This window comes from Garra rufa, chromosome 15 (assembly GCF_049309525.1).
Source record: "Garra rufa chromosome 15, GarRuf1.0, whole genome shotgun sequence".
Lineage (NCBI taxonomy): Eukaryota > Metazoa > Chordata > Actinopteri > Cypriniformes > Cyprinidae > Garra > Garra rufa.
In genome coordinates, this window is record NC_133375.1 from 12,159,098 (window position 1) to 12,179,964 (window position 20,867).

A 20,867-nucleotide genomic window follows, 5' to 3' on the forward strand; every position below is an offset into this window, starting at 1 on the left:
TTTGTCTTTAGGGGGGTTGAATAATTTCGATTGTAACTGAATAGGTCCACTATTTTTACTACTACCATAGGAAGTAGTAACCATTCATAGATTGGCTCTCCTTTTGGTTATTTACACTACCGTTCAAAAGTTTGGGGTCAGTCTTGTAATAGTCTTTAAAGGAGTCTCTTATGCTCATCAAGGCTGCATTTATTTGATTAAAAATACAGAAAAAAACAGTAATATTGCAAAATGTTTTTACAATATAAAATAATGTTTTTTATTTGAACATACTTTAAAATAGAATTTATTCCTGTGAAGAAAAGCTGAATTTTTATCAGCTGTTACTCCAGTCTTAAGTGTCACATGATCCTTCAGAAATCATTCTAATATGCTGATTTATTCTTAGAATGATCAATGTTGGATAATATCAACAGTTGTGCTGCCAAATATTGACATTTTTTTTTATCCAGGATTCTTTCATGAATAACAAGTTTAAAAAGTACAGTGTTTATTCAAAATATTAATTTTTACAACAATGTAAATTATTTATTATTAACTTTTAATAAACTCTTAATTATTAACTTAATACATCCTTGGTAAATAAATGTATTAATTTCTTTAAAAAAAATGTACTGACCCCAAACTTTTGAACTTTTGGGGTGAACCTTTGCTTTAATCATTAGTCAGACTTCCCTTTACTTTTCCTACTCATCTGTGACATAATGATTTAAATGATTCAAGCTAAAACCTCGAGAAACTGACCAGACACATTCCAGAGAAATATGATATGCAAATAACCTGTGGATTCCGGAAGTGACACAGACGCGCATGTGCAGAACTGTCAAACGCAACAGCGAAAGACTGGAAACTCAGCGCTAATGTCATCAACACCACCACCACCCAAACACTAAAAACAGCTCGACCGATGCGTCAGTTACTTTATTATTTACCTTTGAACCATGGGACCTCGATTTAAATTACGAGAACAACTCTACTGGTGCATCTTGGCTGGGAATATCATCTGTTTTCCTCCTCAAACCTCTGCGTGCTGAATGAAAACAGCCCGCTGAACTCGGAACCTGACAATCCGTGGACTGGAAAAATGTGATTCAGGAAATTCAGGCGTAACGTTAGTTTCGCTCGTCCGGTTGTTTACACGTTTTTCGGACGACGTTTCTGCTTGTGTAAAGTACAATTTGAGTGATAGTTGTTTTGGGATCTTACTAACTGGGGGTTGGATAGTGACACGTTGCGCGCTAAGCTAATTTAGCATTTAACTCGGGTGATTTAGAAGCACAGTAATCCGTTTAGAAGACGCTGTAGCTTTAAAACACGCACAAATCTACATACAAAACACGGGAGACAAAGTACGTGAATCTGAAGTCGTGGTGGGACTGTATAACGTTCGTTTTGGTTTGGCCTGATTTGGGATCAATAACGTTAAAGCTGAAACCGTTTTCTCTTGGGATGTCTATTGATGGGTGCAGGTGATGACCTGTAAGTGAACTTATCTTAAGAGTGTTTGTTTAGTAGAGGATCATGATGGCTCAGCAGGAGAATGGACGTCTTTCGTCTGAGGATACCATGAGTGTGAGGACTCTGGGCAGTCAGTTTGATGAGGAGAGCTCTTTCGGATCGGACTCTGAAATCAACGGGTTCACCAGCTCGAGGCAAACTGACAAGTATGGATTCATCGGAGGAGCCCAGCAATATTCAGTCGAATTGTAAGTGCACTGGTTTGCAAGGCTGTTTTAGTGGATCTCACCAGATCCTGTTTGTGTTGCTTGATTTTGGGTGGTAATCAAAGTCACGTGATGAAGCTGGAAGAGAAAATACTGCATGTTTGGACTTTAATGGGTGTGTGAGTAGTAGGAAAGCACTTGAGAGTAGCATAGCTCAGATTCTTGACACACTTAAGCATTCAAAACAAAATAATCTTTGTTGCTTAACTTTGTCAATGCCATATGTGTGCCTGTATATTATTCATAATATTGCCTAACGCATAAGTTAGTTAAAGAATGCTTTATTTGTGGTGGCAGGTGTAGCCTTTTAATGAAACCCTTTGAATAACAATTATAATTGTAATTATTATAATGATAATATAAACTACTAGTCAAAAGTTTTGAATCATTAACGATTTTTTTTTAGTTTTAAGCTTTATTTTGTTTTTTTAAGCCTTTTACGCTCGCAAAAATACATTAAAAATAGCAATATTTTGAAAATATATATATATATATATATATATTCTGTATTTAATATCTATTATTTGTGTATATTGTTTGTGAATTATTAATTTTACACTTTTAATGTTTTTTTAAGAAGTCTTCTCTGCTCACCAAAACTGCTGTCTGCATTTATTTGATCTAAAGTACAGCAAAAACAGTCAAATTTTGAAATATTTTTACTATTTAAAATAACAGTTTTCTATTTGAATATATTTTAAAATGTAATTTATTCCTGTGATTTCAAAGCTGAATTTTTAGTATCATTACTCCAGTCACATGAGTCTTCAGAAATCATTATAATATTGTGATTTGCTGGTCAAAAATATTTATTATTATTATGTTGAAAAAAACAAACAAACAGCTGAGTAGAATTTTTTCAGGTTTCTATGATGAATAAAGTTCAGAAGTTAAATGCCTTTATCATCACTTTTGATTAATTTAAACCTTTCTAAATAAAAGTATTAATTTCTATCATTTCTTTCCTGTCAAAAAAAGCTTTTGTAACATTATAAATGTCTTTATCATCACTTTTGATCAATTAAAAAAAAAAAAAAAGACTTTAAGCTTTTGAATGGTATAGTGTATAATGGTACAAAAGCTTTTTATTTCAGATAAATTCTGATCTTTGGATCTTTCTATTCATCAAAGAATCTTAAAAAATAAAATAAGATAATAAAAAAAATTCTTGCAAATCAGCATATTAGAATGATTTCTGAAAAACCATGTGACACTGAAGACTGGAGTAATTATGCTGAAAATTAAACTATATTCAAATAGAAAACATTGATTTTATTTAAAGTAAAAATATTTCAGAAATGTACTATTTTTGCAGTTCTTTGGATCAAATAAATCCAGGCTTGGGAAATAAAAGCCAAGCATTAAAAACATAAAAAATTTTACTGTTCAAAAAACGTTTGGTAGTGAACTTATTACAGCAATAACAGTAAATTATGCATAATTACTTGCAACTAACCCTAAACCAAACCCTAGTCCTAACCCCTACCACATAGTAAGTACTAGTTATTCATTATAATTATATTGTATACTAAAGTGTAACCTAAAATTATTATAATATAAAACAATTACAAAATTAAATTGTTTTAATTTTTAATATATTTTTGTTGTATGTTTGTATACATACATTTTTTTATATATATATATATATATATATATATATATATATATATATATATATATATATTTATTTATATTTGTATACAGCTCATGTCATGTGTTCTCACCAGCAATGTAAAGTGTTCACATAAAACTAGTAATTAATTGAACTGTAATTATGCTTAATACATTTCTACACCCTTTTTTGAAAAGCACTAGAATCCCTCCTTTTAAAAAGTGATAAATGGGAAGTTGATTTTACTAAAGCAAACAATAACAAAACACAGCATGCAACCAAGTATTTTAAACTCAGAGTTACTGAATTTGTTTTGTGTAAGTCGTTGAACCAGTTTTGACGGATGTATGAAACTGTCAGTTTTCTTTTCATTGGAATTGGGCTTAAAAGGTTGTGTGTTAGTTTTCATTGATGTGGTTTGAATGGAGTGTCAGCCTGTCAGGGCGTTTCATCCTCACTTGCTTTGCAGCCGGTTGCAGTCCTGTTAAAGCTTCCTGTCTTTTATCAGCGAGGCATCTGCCCCAGGTTGGCGTCTTTAATAAAGACACTCCAGTCTACAGAAAAGAACACATTTGTGTTGTTTACAGATACGCCTAGATTTTGGATTGTCACCACTGCATTGAGAAGAGAATTAACGGTATCAAACAGTAGCCTGAGACGGCAGCAGGCCTGTCTGTTCGGTGTGAATTGTTAAAGAGCATGGAATAGATGAGTAAGTGATAGTTGTCCCTGTGTACTGAGTGTACAGCCGCTTTCCGTTTCCTGTGGTTTATGGGAGTGCTGGTGCCCTGAGGTTAGACGTCTCTGCCAACTAGAGAGAGGCCCCATTTATTTTATTTTTTTTATAAACTGTTTTTGGTTTAAATTGCTCTGGAAAATGAAAAGGAAGTAAAACCTGCAACTGCAAGTTGTAGCTTAATAGGAAAAATATTTAAAGAAACATTACTTTCAGATCAAATTTCTAGTGGTTAGGATCGGTATCTAAGTAAAGGGGAAGCTAGCTGGTGGTTGGTGCGCTGGCAGACTGATATTTAAATGTCTCGGCCACAAGCTAAATGGTTCAAATTTGAATGGGGAAACACAAAAGCTAAAGATAACAGGCCTGTTCAGCACCGTTGTAGCCTTAGGCAAAGTTATCACCACAGGTCGAACCAAGTGTGCCGTAGGTGTCCTGAAAAGTGAAGCCAAAAGTTTTCTATCGCCCCCCGGTGGCTGGCTGCAGTATAGGTCATAAACCCCGCCCTCTCCATGTAATCTAATGGGACGTGAGCCAAACTAAATAATCGAATTACACTTCAAATATTTTTTTTCAAAAGATGATTTCCATCGTGTGAAGTAGTTCTTATAATGCTGATTCATGTTTAGGTAATCGTTTTTCTAATAAGTTCGCTTCTAAGTAGTTATTTGATGCTATAAAAACTGGGTGTGGTGTCATGATTGTGATCGTGCGATTGGATCTGTGATAGTTTGGGCGGGATTTTGATACCACGGCTCCGCCTCACGACTCTGCTGCGCAGACTCTGGCTCCAAACGAATCTCTACTGCGCAGACTCTGGCTCCAAATGAATCTCTACTGTGCAGACTCTGGCTCCAAACGAATCTCTACTGCGCAGACTCTGGCTCCAAACGAATCTCTACTGCGCAGACTCTGGCTCCAAACGAATCTCTACTGCGCAGACTCTGGCTCCAAACGAATCTCTACTGCGCAGACTCTGGCTCCAAACGAATCTCTACTGCGCATGCTCTGGCTCCAAACGAATCTCTACTGCGCAGACTCTGGCTCCAAACGAATCTCTACTGCGCAGACTCTGGCTCCAAACGAATCTCTACTGCGCATGCTCTGGCTCCAAACGAATCTCTACTGCGCATGCTCTGGCTCCAAACGAATCTCTACTGCGCAGACTCTGGCTCCAAACGAATCTCTACTGCGCAGACTCTGGCTCCAAACGAATCTCTACTGCGCAGACTCTGGCTCCAAACGAATCTCTACTGCGCATGCTCTGGCTCCAAACGAATCTCTACTGCGCAGACTCTGGCTCAAAACGAATCTCTACTGCGCAGACTCTGGCTCCAAATGACGTAATTTCCCCCAAGATGGTAGCGGCCATATTGAGTTGTTTTGGCTTCATTTTTCTATAGTGGAAAGAAACGGAGACGCGTTGTCCATCTTTTTTTTACAGTCTATGGGTCGAACCCAGGGAGATTCTCCCTGACCTTACTCGGGGTGAAACTGTCTAGTCATCGACTGAATGGTTATTTGCATTAGTCATGAAATTGTTTCAGATTATTCAGATCTAAAATTCCTGGTGATGAAACTTGCTTCAACTATTTATTTTTCTTGTTTGTTAGTTTGTTGTCAAGATTACAGCTCTTATGCTCACCAAGCCTGCATTTATTTGATTAAAATACAGTAAAAACAGCAATACTGTGAAATAGCATTATTATTACAATTTAAAATACATATTTTCTGTATTTTATGTTGTAATTTATTCCTGTGACGATGAAGCTGAATTTTCAGCATCATTACTCCAGTCTTCAGTGTGGCTTGATCCTTCCGAAATTGATCTGATATGATTATTTGATGCTTAAGAAACATTTCTTATTATCAATGTTAAAAACAGTTTATTTATGGCTCTTCAATGAATATAAAGATTAAAATAGCAGCTTTAGTTTAAAACGGTAATCTTTTGTAACATTATTAATGTCTTTACTCTCACTTTTGATCAATTTAATAGATCATTGCTGAACAATAGCATTACTTTCTTTTAAAATGTAAATAAATTAGACACATTAATTATCTACAAAATTAAAATAAAAAAATAAATCGCCCTTAAACATTTGTTTACGGTTTTGTTATGCCTCTTTTATTATGACTTATCAAGTGCAGGAGTGATTGGGGAACTCGTATTGAAGCTCATATTAGATAACATCATTTCTGTGCATTTTGGGATCAGTAGGACTTGAAATGTTTTAATGGAGTCTCTTATGCTCATCAAGGCTGTATTTATTTGATCAAAAAAAAAGAGAAAAAAAAAAGTAAATATTATTTAAATTTTTAATATTGGTTTTCTTTTTTATTGTATCTTAAAATATAATTTATTCTTGTGATGCAGTGCTGAATTTTCATCAGCTGTTACTCCAATCTTCAGTGTCACATGGTCCTATAGAAATCATTTTAATATGCTGATTTATTATCAGTGTTAAAACTGCTTAATATTTTTTAGAACCTGTGATATTTTTTCAGGATTCTTTGAATAAAAAGTTAGAAAGAACAGAATTTATTCAAAATATTATTTTTTTAAGTCTTAATTATCATTTCTTAATTGTCTATTTAACACATCTTTGCTGAATATTAATTTCTTTAAAGAATTAATTTCTTAAAAACCAAAAAATAAATAAAACATTTACTGACCCCAAACTTTCAAATAGTAGTGTATATTGTAACACAACATTTATATTTTGAATAAACGCTGTTCTTTTAAACTTTTTGGATTCGTTAAAGAATCCTGAAAAAAGCAACACAGGTCTCAAAAAATATTAAGCAACATTCACGTTTCCAAATCAGCATATTAAAATGATTTCTGAAGACGTGACAGTGAAGACTGGAGAAATGATGTTGAAAATTCAGCTTTGCTTGACAGGAATACATTATATTTTAAAGTATATTAAAATAAAAAAAATGATACTTTAAACTGCAATAATATTTTTCTAAATTACAGATTTATTTATTTTTGTCAGGTAAATGCAGCCTTCATGATTATAAGCAACTTAAAAAAAAAAAAAAAAACATTTAAAATCTTACTGATTTTAAACTTTTAGATCCTAAACTTTTGAACGGCACTGTAAACATTATACATATAAAATGTATGGAAACTTAAAAAAAAACGTAGCAGCTGTCCATACAATTAGTTTGTAAGAATCTTATTTGAGAAATATTATTAGCTACTATAATTATGCTGTTGTTGTTTGTAATCTTGTTGATTTTGAATAAAGATCCTAGTTTATTTATTTCTTTTGAGTGGCATGTTTAGATTTTTTCATGACGCCATCAAAAGTTCACAAGAAGCTATTTTAGATCTTTGTTTAGTGGCTGTAATTCTTCCTGCAATTAGCTCAGTCTTTTTTTAAGCAGTATGTTTTTATAGTTTTATGGTTGACCCAAAAAGAAAAAATGCCATCATTTACTCCCCCTCATCTCGTACCAAACCCTTATGACTTCATTTCTGTCTTTAATTCTTTTGTGGAACACAAAAGGAGAAGTTAAGCAAAATGTTTACGCAGCTATTTTCTATACAGTCATAGTGTAGATCAGAAGTATTTTTAAAGAAGTCTATTTATAATAAATTTCATTCAAATCTCATTGTTATTCTTTTTTTTCCCTCTCTTACACAGGGCTCAAGATGTGCCTCTGGAAGTGCTAAGGCACAGGGAAGTCAAGTGGTTGGATATGCTGAACCACTGGGACAGATGGATCAGTAAAAGGTTTAAGAAGGTAGGAGCTACCATCGACGTTCACTAAATTCCTCAGTCAGTTGTGTTCTGTTGCACTGCATGTTCCCGGGAACGGATCAATGATGTAAGATGTTTGCCAATGCCTTGCATGTAAGCACTAGAACTAAAGAGAGGAGGCATAGATACACCAAACCGTGAAAGCATGAGGAAATCATCTTAATATATCAGGGCTTTGGGCTTTAAATTATGATTATCTCATCTTCCTTCTCTTTTCTTCCCCTTCTCGTTTTTCCCCTCATTGACTTGCTCAGACAGTCCCACTGCTGCTAGGATTAATTAAAAAGCTCAGGGAAATGACACCATGACACAATCTTTCCAACACGGCCCTGTCTGGACAAGCCTGATATCACATCAGCTCTCCTTATATGGTCTTCAGTGATGTGTGTATCTTTTAGTGTTCACCTCTGTTTTTCTCTCAAGCTTTATAAAGCTTTCACTGGGAGTGAGGCGTCTTCAGGTAAAGACAACAGAAGAGTTTTGCCAAAGGATTTCTTAACAGTCTTTGTTGGCCTTTATGTTTGCATGCCTGTGTAGCCGCGTGTGCTCGTCCGTCTGTCACACACAGCTTGAAAGCAATGAGACACAACTGTAGGGTTGGGAACTGACAACCGGTTCGTGCTGAAACCAGATCAATTTCAGGACATTTTCAAGCATTTCAAACAGTACCTTTTTGGTAAAACAATCAAGATTATGGACATTATCTATCTATCTATCATTCTATCTGTCATTCTATCGCTCCATCTGTCGTTCTTTCTATCGTTCTATCCATCTGTTGTTATCTATCTATCGTTCTGTCTATCATTCTATCGTTTTATCTATCCTATCTATCGTTCTATCTGTCGTTCTCTCATTCCATCGATTGTTCTGTCTATCTGGCGTTCTATCTGTCATTTTATCATTCCATCTATCGTTCTGTCATTCTGTCTATCATTCTATCTATCGTTCTACCATTCTATCTGTTGTTTTATCAATCCATCTATCGTTCTGTCGTTCTTTCTATCTGTCATTTTATCTATCCTTCTATCTATCCTTCTATCTATTATTCTTTCTATCGTTCTATTTATTGTTCTATCATTCTGTCATTTTATCGATCATTCGATCTATCCTTTTTTCTATCGTTCTATCCTATCTGTCGTTCTGTCTGTTCTATCGTTCCATCTGTCGTTCCATCTATTGTTCTATCTATCGTTCTGTCCTTCTTTCTATCGTTCTTTCTATCATTCTGTCCATCTATCCCTCCATTTATCGTTCCATCTGTCATTCTATCGTTCCATCTATCGTTCTGTCATTCTTTCTATTGTTCTGTCTATCATTCTATCCATCGTTCCATCTAACATTCTATCATTCCATCTATCATTCTGTCGTTCTTTCTATCGTTCTTTCTATCATTCTATCATCTATCGTTCCATCTATAGTTCTGTCGTTCTTTCTATTGTTCTGTCTATCATTCTATCCATCGTTCCATCTAACATTCTATCATTCTGTCGTTCTTTCTATCGTTCTTTCTATCATTCTATCATCTATCGTTCCATCTATAGTTCTGTCGTTCTTTCTATCGTTCTGTCTTCCATTCTATCCATCTATCGTTCCATCTATCGTTCTTTCTATCGTTCTGTCTATCATTCTATCCATCTATCGTTCCATCTATCATTCTATCCATCGTTCCATTTATCATTCTATCGTTTTATCTATTGTTCTATCTATCGTTCTGTCCTTCTTTCTATCATTCTTTCTATCATTCTATAATCTATCATTCCATCTATTGTTCTGTTGTTCTTTCTATCATTCTGTCTTCCATTCTATCCATCTATCGTTCTGTCTATCATTCTATCCATCTATCGATCCATCTATCGTTCTGTCGTTCTTTCTGTCATTCTGTCTATCTTTTTATCCATATATCATTCCATCTATCGTTCTGTCTATCATTCTATCCATCTATCGTACTTTCTATCGTTCTGTCTTCCATTCTATCCATCTGTCGTTCCATTTATCGTTCTTTCTATCATTCTGTCTATCATTCTGTCTATCATTCTATCATCTGTTGTTCCATCTATCATTCTGTCATTCTTTCTGTCATTCTCTCTATCATTCTATCCATCTATCGTTCCATCTATCAATCATTCTATCATTTTTTTTCTATCATTCTATCCTTCTAGCTATCTTTCTATCGTTCTGTTGTTCTATTGTTCTATTCTCTCCTTCTATTGTTTTCTTTCTTTCCTTTCATATTCCATTCCTCCTTTCGTATTTCTTTCTCTTCTTTCTTTTTCGTGTTTCTTTCCTTAGTTTTTTCTTTCTTTCTGTAGTTTTCTTTCTCTTTCGTATTTCTTTCTTTCTTTCTTTCTTTCTTTCTTTCTTTCTTTCTTTCTTTCTTTCTTTCTTTCTGTAAAATTACTCTTACTGTTATGTAAGATCCCATACAAAAGAAAAAAGCATGCAAGATATATCTCTGTTCTGGTTTTTGGCTGACATTAGAGCTATAAAAAAGTTCATACTGCATGCTCATTTTCACCTATTTTTACATTTACCTTTAGTTTCATTTTTACGCTTGCTTAATCTAAAAAAAAAAATAATTTAATAATGCTTTTTTAATACTGTACATCCTAATGTTTCATGCTTAAATTCACTTGTAGTATTTCAAACAAATAATTCATATCAATTACTAGCAGTACAATATAAAAAAAAATGTTTTTAAGAAGTCTCTTATGCTCACCAAGCCTGCATTTATTAGATCCAAAGTACAGCAAAACAGTATAAATTTTGAAATATTTTTACTGTTGGAAATAACTGTTTTCTTTTAAAATATATTTTAAAATGTAATTTATTCCTGTGACCAAACAAACCTGAAAAAATGTAGCTGTTTTCAACATCATCATAATAATAATAATAAAAATAAATGTTTTTTTGAGCAGCAAATGCTCAAAAAACATTTTTCATTTTCATTCTTTGATGAATAGAAAGTTCAGATGAACAGCATTTATCTGAACTCTGACTCTGAGCTTTTGAATGGTGTAGTGTATAATGTTACAAAAGCTTTTTATTGCAGATAAATGCTGAGCTTTGGATCTTTCTATTCATAAAAATGTACTCAACTGTTTTAAATATAGCTAATAATAATATATTTTTTTTGAACAGCAAATCAGCATATTAAAATGATTTCTGAAGGATCATGTGACACTGAAGACTGGAGTAATGATCATTTTAAAATAAATTCAAATAGAAAACAGTTATTTTAAATAGTAAAAATATGTCAACATTTTACTGTTTTTGCTGTACTTTGGATCAAATAAATGCAGGCTTGCTAAGTATAAGAGACTTCTTTAAGAAACATTAAATATCTTACTGTTCAAAAACTTTTGATTGGTAGTGTGTTTATTAATTAATTAATTTATTAAATCTGTGTATCCTTAAAAGTAATGCGAAGGCAATTAACTGAAAATGCATCTTTCTGTTGGTTCATGCCTTTATTGGTCACATGTAACAACAAAACCTGTGCAGCCAGTGTTATGTGACAAGAATCTTTAGGGAGCCCAAATCATCATGTGGAATCAGAGCCTGCATGGTTAAAATGTCAATCATAAAGTGGCTTTTGTGTTAAAGGCAAACTGACATATTTGTGTGAAATAACCATTTGAAAATGACGTCTGGATTACTTGGCCAGTCTCAGATTTGTGTAATCGCTATGAACGCATGCTGGTCCCTGCTTATCTGAATATTTCCACATCAGTGTGTGACGTTCAGACCTCTGTGACCCACAGGTGCGACTGCGATGTCAGAAAGGAATCCCGCCATCATTGCGAGGCAGAGCCTGGCTCTATCTATCAGGCGGAAAAGTGAAAAGAGAACAAAACGTCGGGAAGTTCAAAGTGAGTCAGCTGTACACAAATTGATTATAGCTCATTTGTAGCAGTCACACTAGAGGGTGTTTTCTCATTATTCATTTCTAAGCAGCCCTTTTTTTCTAAACGTGTTTATACATGTGTTAAACCTGTGCACGTTCCCTGTGCTTAAACTTGCATAAGATTAGGCAGCAAAAAAAAAATGAATAGGGAATGTTTACTTGTTTATGACTATGAGATGAACCTGTGTATTTGTTGTTGTTGAATAGGAGTTGGATAGCATGGATGGAGACCCTAAGTGGGTTGATGTGATAGAGAGAGATCTACACAGACAGTTCCCCTTCCATGAGATGTTTGTGTCCCGAGGAGGTCATGGGTTAGTCAATGCAAATTTCAGATATTTCTATATTTTTTTAGATATTTTATTTCTGTCTGACTGATCTATTTCATTTGGTCTGTCTGTTTGAGCAGGCAGCAGGACTTGTTCCGGGTGTTGAAGGCTTACACCCTGTACAGGCCGGATGAGGGTTACTGCCAGGCTCAGGCTCCTATAGCAGCAGTGCTTCTAATGCACATGCCTGCTGAGGTACAGTGCATTATAAAGTTTTGCAATGCTTATTCTAATGCACATTCTTATTCAAAACAGCTGTAATGCTTAATTGATTAAGTAATGATTGAAATGAATAATTCATGTTTGTTTTATTGGTGTATGTTTATTCAGGATGCATTTTGGGGGCTGGTTCAGATTTGTGAGAAGTACCTCCCTGGATATTACAGCGCAGGCCTGGTAAGAACTAAATGTTACTTGCTATATGGCCCAGAATTGGTCCAAACTGCTGTTCCACAACCAAAAAACACATTTAAAAAGCATTTTTAAAATCTTAGATGTTTACTAGGATCCTTCTATTATCTATTGAAATTCACAATAATATGTGACCCTGGACCACAAAACCAGTCATAAGGTTAAATTTTACAAAACTGAGATGTATACATTATATGAAAGTTCAATAAATAAGCTTTCTATTGATGTATGGTTTGTTAGGAGAGGACAATATTTGGCCGAGATACATCTATTTGAAAATCTGGAATCTGAGGGTGCAAAAAAATCTAAATACTGAGAAAATCACCTTTAAAGTTCTTCAAATTAAGTTCTTAAAAATGCATATTACTAATCAAAAATTACATTTTGATATATTTATAGTAGGAATTTTACAAAAACCACTTATGACTGGTTTTGTGGTCCAGGGTCACATATGTAAAATATCAGTGAGTCTAATATATTCTTTTTCTCTTTCTTTCTTTCTTTCTTTCTTTCTTTCTTTCTTTCTTTCTTTCTTTCTTTCTTTCTTTCTTTCTTTCTTTCTTTCTTTCTTTCTTTCTTTCTTTCTTTCTTTCTTTCTTTCTTTCTTTCTTTTTTTTTTTATTTTTCTCTCTTTCTTTGTCTTTCTTTGTTTCTGTCTTTCGTATTTTTTCTTCTCTTTTCTGCTTTCTTTCTCTCTTTCTGTCTTTCTTTTCTTTCTTTTTCCTTTCTTTTTCCTTTTTTTCTTTCCGTCTTTTTTCCCTTTCTTTCTTTGTCTTTCTTTCGTCTTTCTTTCATCTTTTTTCTTTCTTTTTCTTTTTTTCTTTCTTTCTTTCCATCTTTCTTTCTTAATTTCTCTCTTTCCATCTTTCTTCCTTTCTTTGTCTTTCTTTCCATCTTTCATTCTTCCTTTCTTTGTCTTTCTTTCTTTCTTTGTCTTTCTTTCTTTTGTATTTTTTCTTCTCTTTTCTGCTTTCTTTCTTTCTATCTTTCTTTTTCTCTCTTTCTGTCTTTTTCTCTGTCTTCCTTTCTTTCTTTATCGCCTCTTACTTTTGATCAACTTTTTGCCTCTTACAAAGAAAAATTGCAAACAAATCTCATAAATTGCACTTGCAATATTGTTAAACATGTAATTGTAATTGATTTACCTCAGAAAAAAAATCTAAAAGAAAAATATATATTTACCATGTAGATGTAAGCAGAATCTTAATAGGTCAATATAACCCTAATTAAATTATTATTACTGTGTTTCGGTACTGTGTTTCGGAACCTTTCTGAAAACGCAACATGAGAATTAACTGCACAATGACTAGAAATGTGTACCTTGGATATTATACAATTTGCATACATACACATTTTTTGGAAAAGAAAATTTGGACCATTTTTGTAAAATGGCCCAGATAAGAAATAAAAGTTTCTACCTAACAAATCAAATCCAAAAAGAGGAAACAGTACATGCTTGTGAGATGTAGGTGATATTGTTGCCTGGTGATATTATGAAGGTTCTACATTTTACAGCTATGGAATAAAACATTTGAATGATGAGCATCGTGAACGAAGACCATCTATTATGAACTTCATAGTTTTAGGTAATTGAAACCTTATCTGGGTTCCTCACGTACGTTCTCAGGTTCATAGTTTGCATTCTATTCATAGTGTTCATATCTGAAGTTCCCGTTTTCAATCTGCAAGCATTGAGTCATGTTTCCTGAGACAGACAAATATGCTGTAGGTGCCAGAAAAATGAAAGCAAAGCTTATTTAGTTTTTTTACTCAAAGGTGATAAATAAAATAGCTGTGGGCAAATTCATTTAGATCTGATCTATGATTCTTCATTTCTAATGTGAATGTGGAATCACTGCTGTAAATAAAACCTGTGAGTTATAATAATTTAAAAAACAACAACACAGTCTTGATGCCAGTGTTTTTTGTGTTGTAGGAGGCCATACAGTTGGACGGAGAGATCTTAAATGCGTTATTAAAGCGTGTGAGCCCTCCAGCTTATCGCCACCTTGAGAAACACAAGATAGAGCCCATCCTCTACATGACGGAGTGGTTCATGTGTGCATTTTCCAGAACTCTACCCTGGTCGTCTGTTCTCCGAGTGTGGGATATGTTCCTGTGTGACGGTGAGATTAACTTACTTGTTATCTAGGGTTGTGCAATAATGACAAAAAATGGTATCAAAATATTTTAGCGTGTTATTGCGCTAGTTTATTTGGAGGTTTAGGACTTCCATGGAAAAAAAGGGAAAAAATACTTTAAATACAAACCTAAAATCGCCAGTAGTTGGGAGCAGGTCACTGAATGAATAAGTCATTCGTTTAACTGATTCGTTCAAATGGGTGATTGATTCAGCAAAGAAACACTGTGGTTTGTTGCTCAGAGACGCAAAACAGTTCTGCTGTGGCTTTGTTTGAAACTATTTTCATTGACGAAATAGAGCAAAAACAGGAACTTGTGTCTGAAATGAAGCTAAATTAGGCTAATATTAACTTTTTGTTTATTGGACTGTAAAATCAGTATCACATTTGCAATCGTTCTGATGTACAGAGAAAAAAAACTACTCTTTGTGTGACATTATATTCACTGATATAAAAATAAAAGACATTTAAAAGTCATACAAAGACATTTGCCCTTTATCTTGAATTTTTAAATGTATTTTAATAAACTAAAGGCCGTAATACATTATATGACTTTTAAAATCTGAACAGATTTTTAAAACAGTAGGCTTCCTATACTTACTGACGTTGTAAATAATGACAAAGGAAAATTTGTATATATCCCCCACACCTAATGTTGTACAACAGTATATATTGCACATCCCCAATGTTACCGTACATTTTTCATCTTCTTTCTGGCTGTATTCCTCATGTTGTTTGTCGTTTTAATAGGAGTGAAGATAATCTTCCGTGTTGGGCTGGCGTTGCTGAAATGCATGCTGGGATCTCGCGAGAAACTGAAGGCTTGTCCTGGTCAGTACGAGACTATGGAGCTTCTCAGGGCCTTGGAGCCGCGATACATGCAGGAGGGCTTTCTCGTACATCAGGTATCACACGCACACCCTGTTCTACTGCATTTGGGTTTTGAGTAAAATTTGATATATATATATATATATATATATACACACACACACACACACACACACATATATACACACACACACAGTTGAGGTCAAAAGTTTACATACACTTTGCAGAGTCTGCTAAATGATTTTACCAAAATGAGAGGGAGCATACAAAAAGCTATTTTTTTTATTTAGTACTGAACTGAATAAGAGATTTCACATTATTTCACAAACTCTTAATACTGTGTTGTTACCTGAATGACCCACAGCTGTTTTTTGGGGGGGAAAATCCTTCATTACAACCCTTTGGTTTTTCAGCATTTTTGTGTATTTGAACACTTTCCAAAAATGACTATGATTTTTGAGATTTTTTAAACTCAAGACAACTGAGGGACTATTACATATATATATATATATATATATATATATATATATATATTTTACTTTTTTTTTTTTTTTTTCATTTAGTACTGCCCTTCATAAGCTACAGAAGATACTTACATATTTCCCAGAAAACCAAATATGTTAAATTTACACTGATCTTCAGGCTCTTAATGCATTGTGATAATTCTGATATGCTGCTCAAGAAACTTTATATTATATTATGTTTCAATGTTAAAACAGAATTACTGCTTAATATTTTTGTTGAAATTGAATATTATGATACATTTTCTTTGTTGATGAATAGAAAGTTCAAACGAACAGCATTTATTTGAAATGGTAATCTTTTGTAACATTATAAACATATTAACCGTCACTTTTGATCAATTTAAGGCACTCTTGCAAAATAAAAGTATTAATTTACAACTTTTTACAAATTTACAACTGCATAAAAATAAAGATCCATGTTAAATGAAAGGTTTGGGTTTAACCTAAACCCATTAAATTATCAAATATTAATACACTCATATAAAGTTCAAAATAGAAGCATAAATGTCTCAATTTCGTAATGTTATTAACATTAACAGTGCTTAAATGTTACTTTAACTGTTTTCTGCTGGATGCTATTCTTAAAAGACTCAATAGGTGGTGCCATTTATTTGCATTGCTAGTTAAGTTGATAACTCATAACAAACATGTTTGATTGTCAAGCAGGACCTTCCACTCATTAATGCATTTTATTTGCATCATGTAGAAACATTTATGAGCATGACAATAAGAACAGGCAATGATGATAATGAAGCTTATCTTCTGCAATTGCAGATATTAGAGCTGCCCATATCTTCTCGGGATGTCGAGCGAGAGCACCGCGTGCAGCTCAAGCGCTGGCGGAAGACTCACGGCGAGCTCAGCTACAAGTCCCCTCCCAGAATGCACGGCGCCCAGGCCGTCATGTCTGCCGAGCCACACACCCGCCAAGACCTCCGTCAGAAACCCACCATCATTGTCCAGTATCCCCTGCCCTCAGACACTAAATCTGAATTCGCTCGCGTCAAGAAGAGAAGCACTATCCGAAGAGCTCCCAATCCAGCTTTGGATGTCCCAAACCCGTATGCCCTGCCGACAGACCCCAAACTAGCCCCTCTTACTAATCAAACACAAGAGACAGCCTCAAACAATCAGTCCAACCATCCTCCTCCATCACTACAGCAATCCCACCTCACTACACCCGATAAGACACCCTCCCCTGATCCACCAGTCTCTGTCGTCACACCCCAACCATCTCCAAATCTCTCTCGCACCCCACCGCCTCCCCTACCCTCACCAAAACCCAAGCTCCCCGCACATCTGACTGAAATCCCTCCCTCCTCCGACCCTGCTGTTACCGTCCAACCACTTCCACTGCCTAAAGACTCAAGCAACACCAACAACTCAGCCCACCTGATAGATCCTCCACCCACTACAGACTCCACTCCGCTTCTTCCAGATGACGCACCTGTGAACGGCGACGCAGTCGCTGCTCCCACAGTTCCTGGTTTACGTAACTCATTTGAGAGCGTGGGTTCAGAGGACACGTACCTGTAACTCTCCAGGTCAGCATTCAGGGAGAAAACAGTATTGGGAACCAGCATTATGCATGAGAACAAGGTGGGAGGAAAAACTATGAATGTATTTTGGTTTTCTTTGGGCGAGAGTTTTCTGGGGTGACAAGAATCCTTGCCGTCAATATCTTGCACCCGTCAGCGTGAAGAATTCAGGAATATATTAAGCTTAATGACAAGGATCAAATGACTAGGATTGGTTCACTCCTGAATTAAAATTACCTGATAATTCAGTCACCTCCATGCCGTCCAAGATGTTTGTGTCTTTCTTTCTTCAGTCAAAATTAAGGTTTTTGAGGGAAACATCTCCATATAGTGGACTTCAATGGGGATCAATGGGTTGAAGGTCCAAATTGCTGTTTCAAAGGGTTCTACACAATCTCAGCCGAGAAATAAAGGTCTTATCTAAAACGATCAATCATTTTCAAAAAAAAATTACATTTGATGTCTTTTATAATCACAAATACTCATCTCTGGTTCAAAAAGGTCCATCTAATTTTTCCTTCAACTTCAAAAGTGTCCAACATTGTTATTTTACCTTTTTTTGTAAAGTGCGTTGGACTTTCTTTGCATGTTTGCTTTGTAAACACTGGGTGACCTTTCCAATTTGATAACGTATTGCGTGAAGTCCAAGCTGGTGCACAATGAGCATTTTTGGTTAAAAAGTATATACATTTTTACCTTTAAAAAAAAACGATCGTTTTACTAGGTACAACCCTTATTCCTGGGTTGGGGTTGTGTAGAGTTCTTTGAAACAGCAATTTGGACCTTCAACCCATTGATCCCCATTGAAGTCTACTATATTGAGAAAAATCCTGGAATGTTTTCATTAAAAACCTTTTTTTTTTTCAACTGAAGAAAGACAGACGTGAACATCTTGGATGACATCGAAGTAAATGATCAGGAAATTTTAGATTTGGAGTGAACTAACCTTTTAAAGACCTCCATGCACACAAACCTCCTCTTTTTTTCTCTCTGTGCTGGTCCATAATTGACTTCATAGTGTTTGTGTTACAATGCTCAAAAAAAAAAAAAAAAATCTGACTATTAGTTCTTCCATTATTCAGTTATAAGCAGACTTTATAATCAAATCGTTTGGCTAGTTATTGTGTTACTCGCTGCTTAACAATATTAGGTCACGTTGCAAGACTTGATAATGTGTGACTTTCCAATCTAACAGTCTTACATTTACTTACGACTGCCACTATTATAAAAGATTTTTGTTTATTTCACTAAACGGTTTAATGTATAGCTGTCATAATAAGTGCAACGGAGCATTTTTTGTTTCAACATCACGTCTGTTACCAGTAGCTATGGAAGCCAATTTTCATCACTGAATAAAACATATTTATATTTTTTTAATAATATAAACTCACAATTGCGAGTTATAAAGTCAGAATTCCAACATATAAACTCGCAGTTCTGAAAAAAAGAAGTCAGAATTGTGTGATATAAACTCGGAATTTTGTAAACATCAGTCTTTTTTTCTCTTTAGAACTGGACTTTGTAACTCGCAATTGTGAGTTTATATTTTACAAAAAAGTCAGAATTGTGAGATACAAACTCGTAATTGCGAGAAAAAAAAGTCAGAATTGCGAGTTTATATCTTACAAAAAAGTCAGAATTGCGAGTTTATATCTTGCAATTCTGACTTTATAACTCACAATGGTGCATTTATATTTCACAGTTCTAAGAAAAAAGCCAGAATTGCGAGATACAAATTCGCAATTGCGAGAAAAAGACAGAATTTCAAGTTTATATCTTGCAGTTCTGACTTTATATAGAAGAACACTCCGAATTGCGAGATACAAACTCGCAATTGCGAGAACAAAAAGTCAGAATTTGGAGATACTGTCACAATTGCAAGTTTTTATCTCGCAATTCTGACTCTATATCTAGCAATTCTGACTTTATAACTCACAATTGTGCATTTATATCTCAGTTCTGAAAAAAAAAAAAAAATCAGAATTGTGAGATAAAAAGTCACAATTACCTGCTTTATTTTTTATTCTGTGGCAGAAACGGCCTTCCATAAGTAGCTACACTCAAATGTAAGTAAAAATGAAAAACAATTTGTTTTAAACAATCTTTCTTAGAAGCAATTAAAGTGGGAGCATCCTTAAACTTTACTTTGCAAAAAAAAAAAAAAAAAAAAAATGCAAATATTATCCTTCAGGTATACAAAAGCTTGACACTGGGGCTTGACCTTTAAAATGACAATGTTGTACTTCTAAAGCATACATATTAGTACTTTTGAGACCAATTTTGGTGTAAATAAGACACATTTGTCCTATTAAGAGTATCCTCCAGTGACGAGCTGTGTGAGTGCTTTTGTTTAAAAAAAGAAATACTTCGTTCTGATTTTATAAGGACATAGCTCTAGTTTCTTGTGTGAAAATCACAAACATAGCAGATGTGATGTTGAAATGATGTTGGAGTGTCTCTTTAACACCTCTGATGTATTTATTTCCTTGCTAATATGAGAGACTGAGGACTGTAAACCTATTTCATCTCAAGCCACTAGATGGCGCACGTTCCCTGCAAATGATTCATTTAGTCAGAGACGTTAACCTGTTACATTGGGAATTTAGTTACTTGTATAGTCATCTGTGAAGAGAGTTGTTACGAAACAGCTGAGAGACGTGATTACATGTCATTGGGTGAGTCATTTTTATTTACATTTTAATAGCCGAAATATTCTAAACTGTAATTGGTTTTCAGCTGCATCTTATGATTTATGTCTTTAAAAAAAATTATGGGAGCACTGCTGGTTTTTTTTTTTGTTTTTTGTTTTATTAATGCTTACAAATTACTTTGGCAAGAACTTTGATTTGTATATCTAATATATATATATATATATATATATATATATAATCAATCCTCAACAACTGACTGTCGCCTCTATGTAGATTTTGTACAAATAAAAGCACTTCTAAATAAGATCACATGAATGTGTTGTTGTATTTTACGAACAGGATGAAGGCGCCGCTTCCCACTGGGTCACAGAACGTGTCTGTTTTCTGTCACTGCTGTGCTTCAATTACCGTAAGGAAAGCCATCAAAGAGCCTGGTGTAAACCGAAACCTTAATGCTTTGGGTCATCTGCGATGGCCTGTGCTAAGTAGCAAATTAGAGAGCGCCTTGCTTTTTTTCTGTCGGAGGTCTAAACCCATGGCTCTGGTCACAAATTACCAGTGACAACTGGCTGCCTGAGGTCAAACTGCAGCTTTACACAAACTGCTGACAATCAGTTTAATGCGTACTCGCATCTGAGTCTTCAGCATCATTACTCCATCCAGTCTTCAGTGTTACATGATTCTTCGAGAAGAACA

General features: G+C 34.5%; 1 protein-coding gene across 1 annotated transcript; it reads left to right on the forward strand.

Annotated features, from left to right (window-relative positions):
- Positions 1-841: 841 nt before the first annotated feature.
- On the forward strand, positions 842-20,428 carry tbc1d10aa (TBC1 domain family, member 10Aa). Its single transcript, XM_073818883.1, has 9 exons — positions 842-1,706; positions 7,729-7,828; positions 11,607-11,714; positions 11,957-12,063; positions 12,159-12,273; positions 12,409-12,474; positions 14,426-14,615; positions 15,381-15,535; positions 16,757-20,428. Exons 1-9 carry the CDS (start codon positions 1,522-1,524, stop codon positions 17,516-17,518), a joined length of 1,788 nt encoding a protein of 595 aa, XP_073674984.1. The 5' UTR covers positions 842-1,521; the 3' UTR covers positions 17,519-20,428.
- The last annotated feature ends 439 nt before the right edge of the window (positions 20,429-20,867 follow it).

Coding starts and splice junctions, on each gene's coding strand:
- tbc1d10aa (XM_073818883.1), top strand. CDS start 1,522: ATGATGGCTCAGCAGGAGAATGGACGTCTTTCGTCTGAGGATACCATG. Junction 11,715..11,956: donor AAAACGTCGGGAAGTTCAAA/GTGAGTCAGCTG, acceptor GTTGTTGAATAG/GAGTTGGATAGCATGGATGG. Junction 15,536..16,756: donor AGGGCTTTCTCGTACATCAG/GTATCACACGCA, acceptor CTGCAATTGCAG/ATATTAGAGCTGCCCATATC.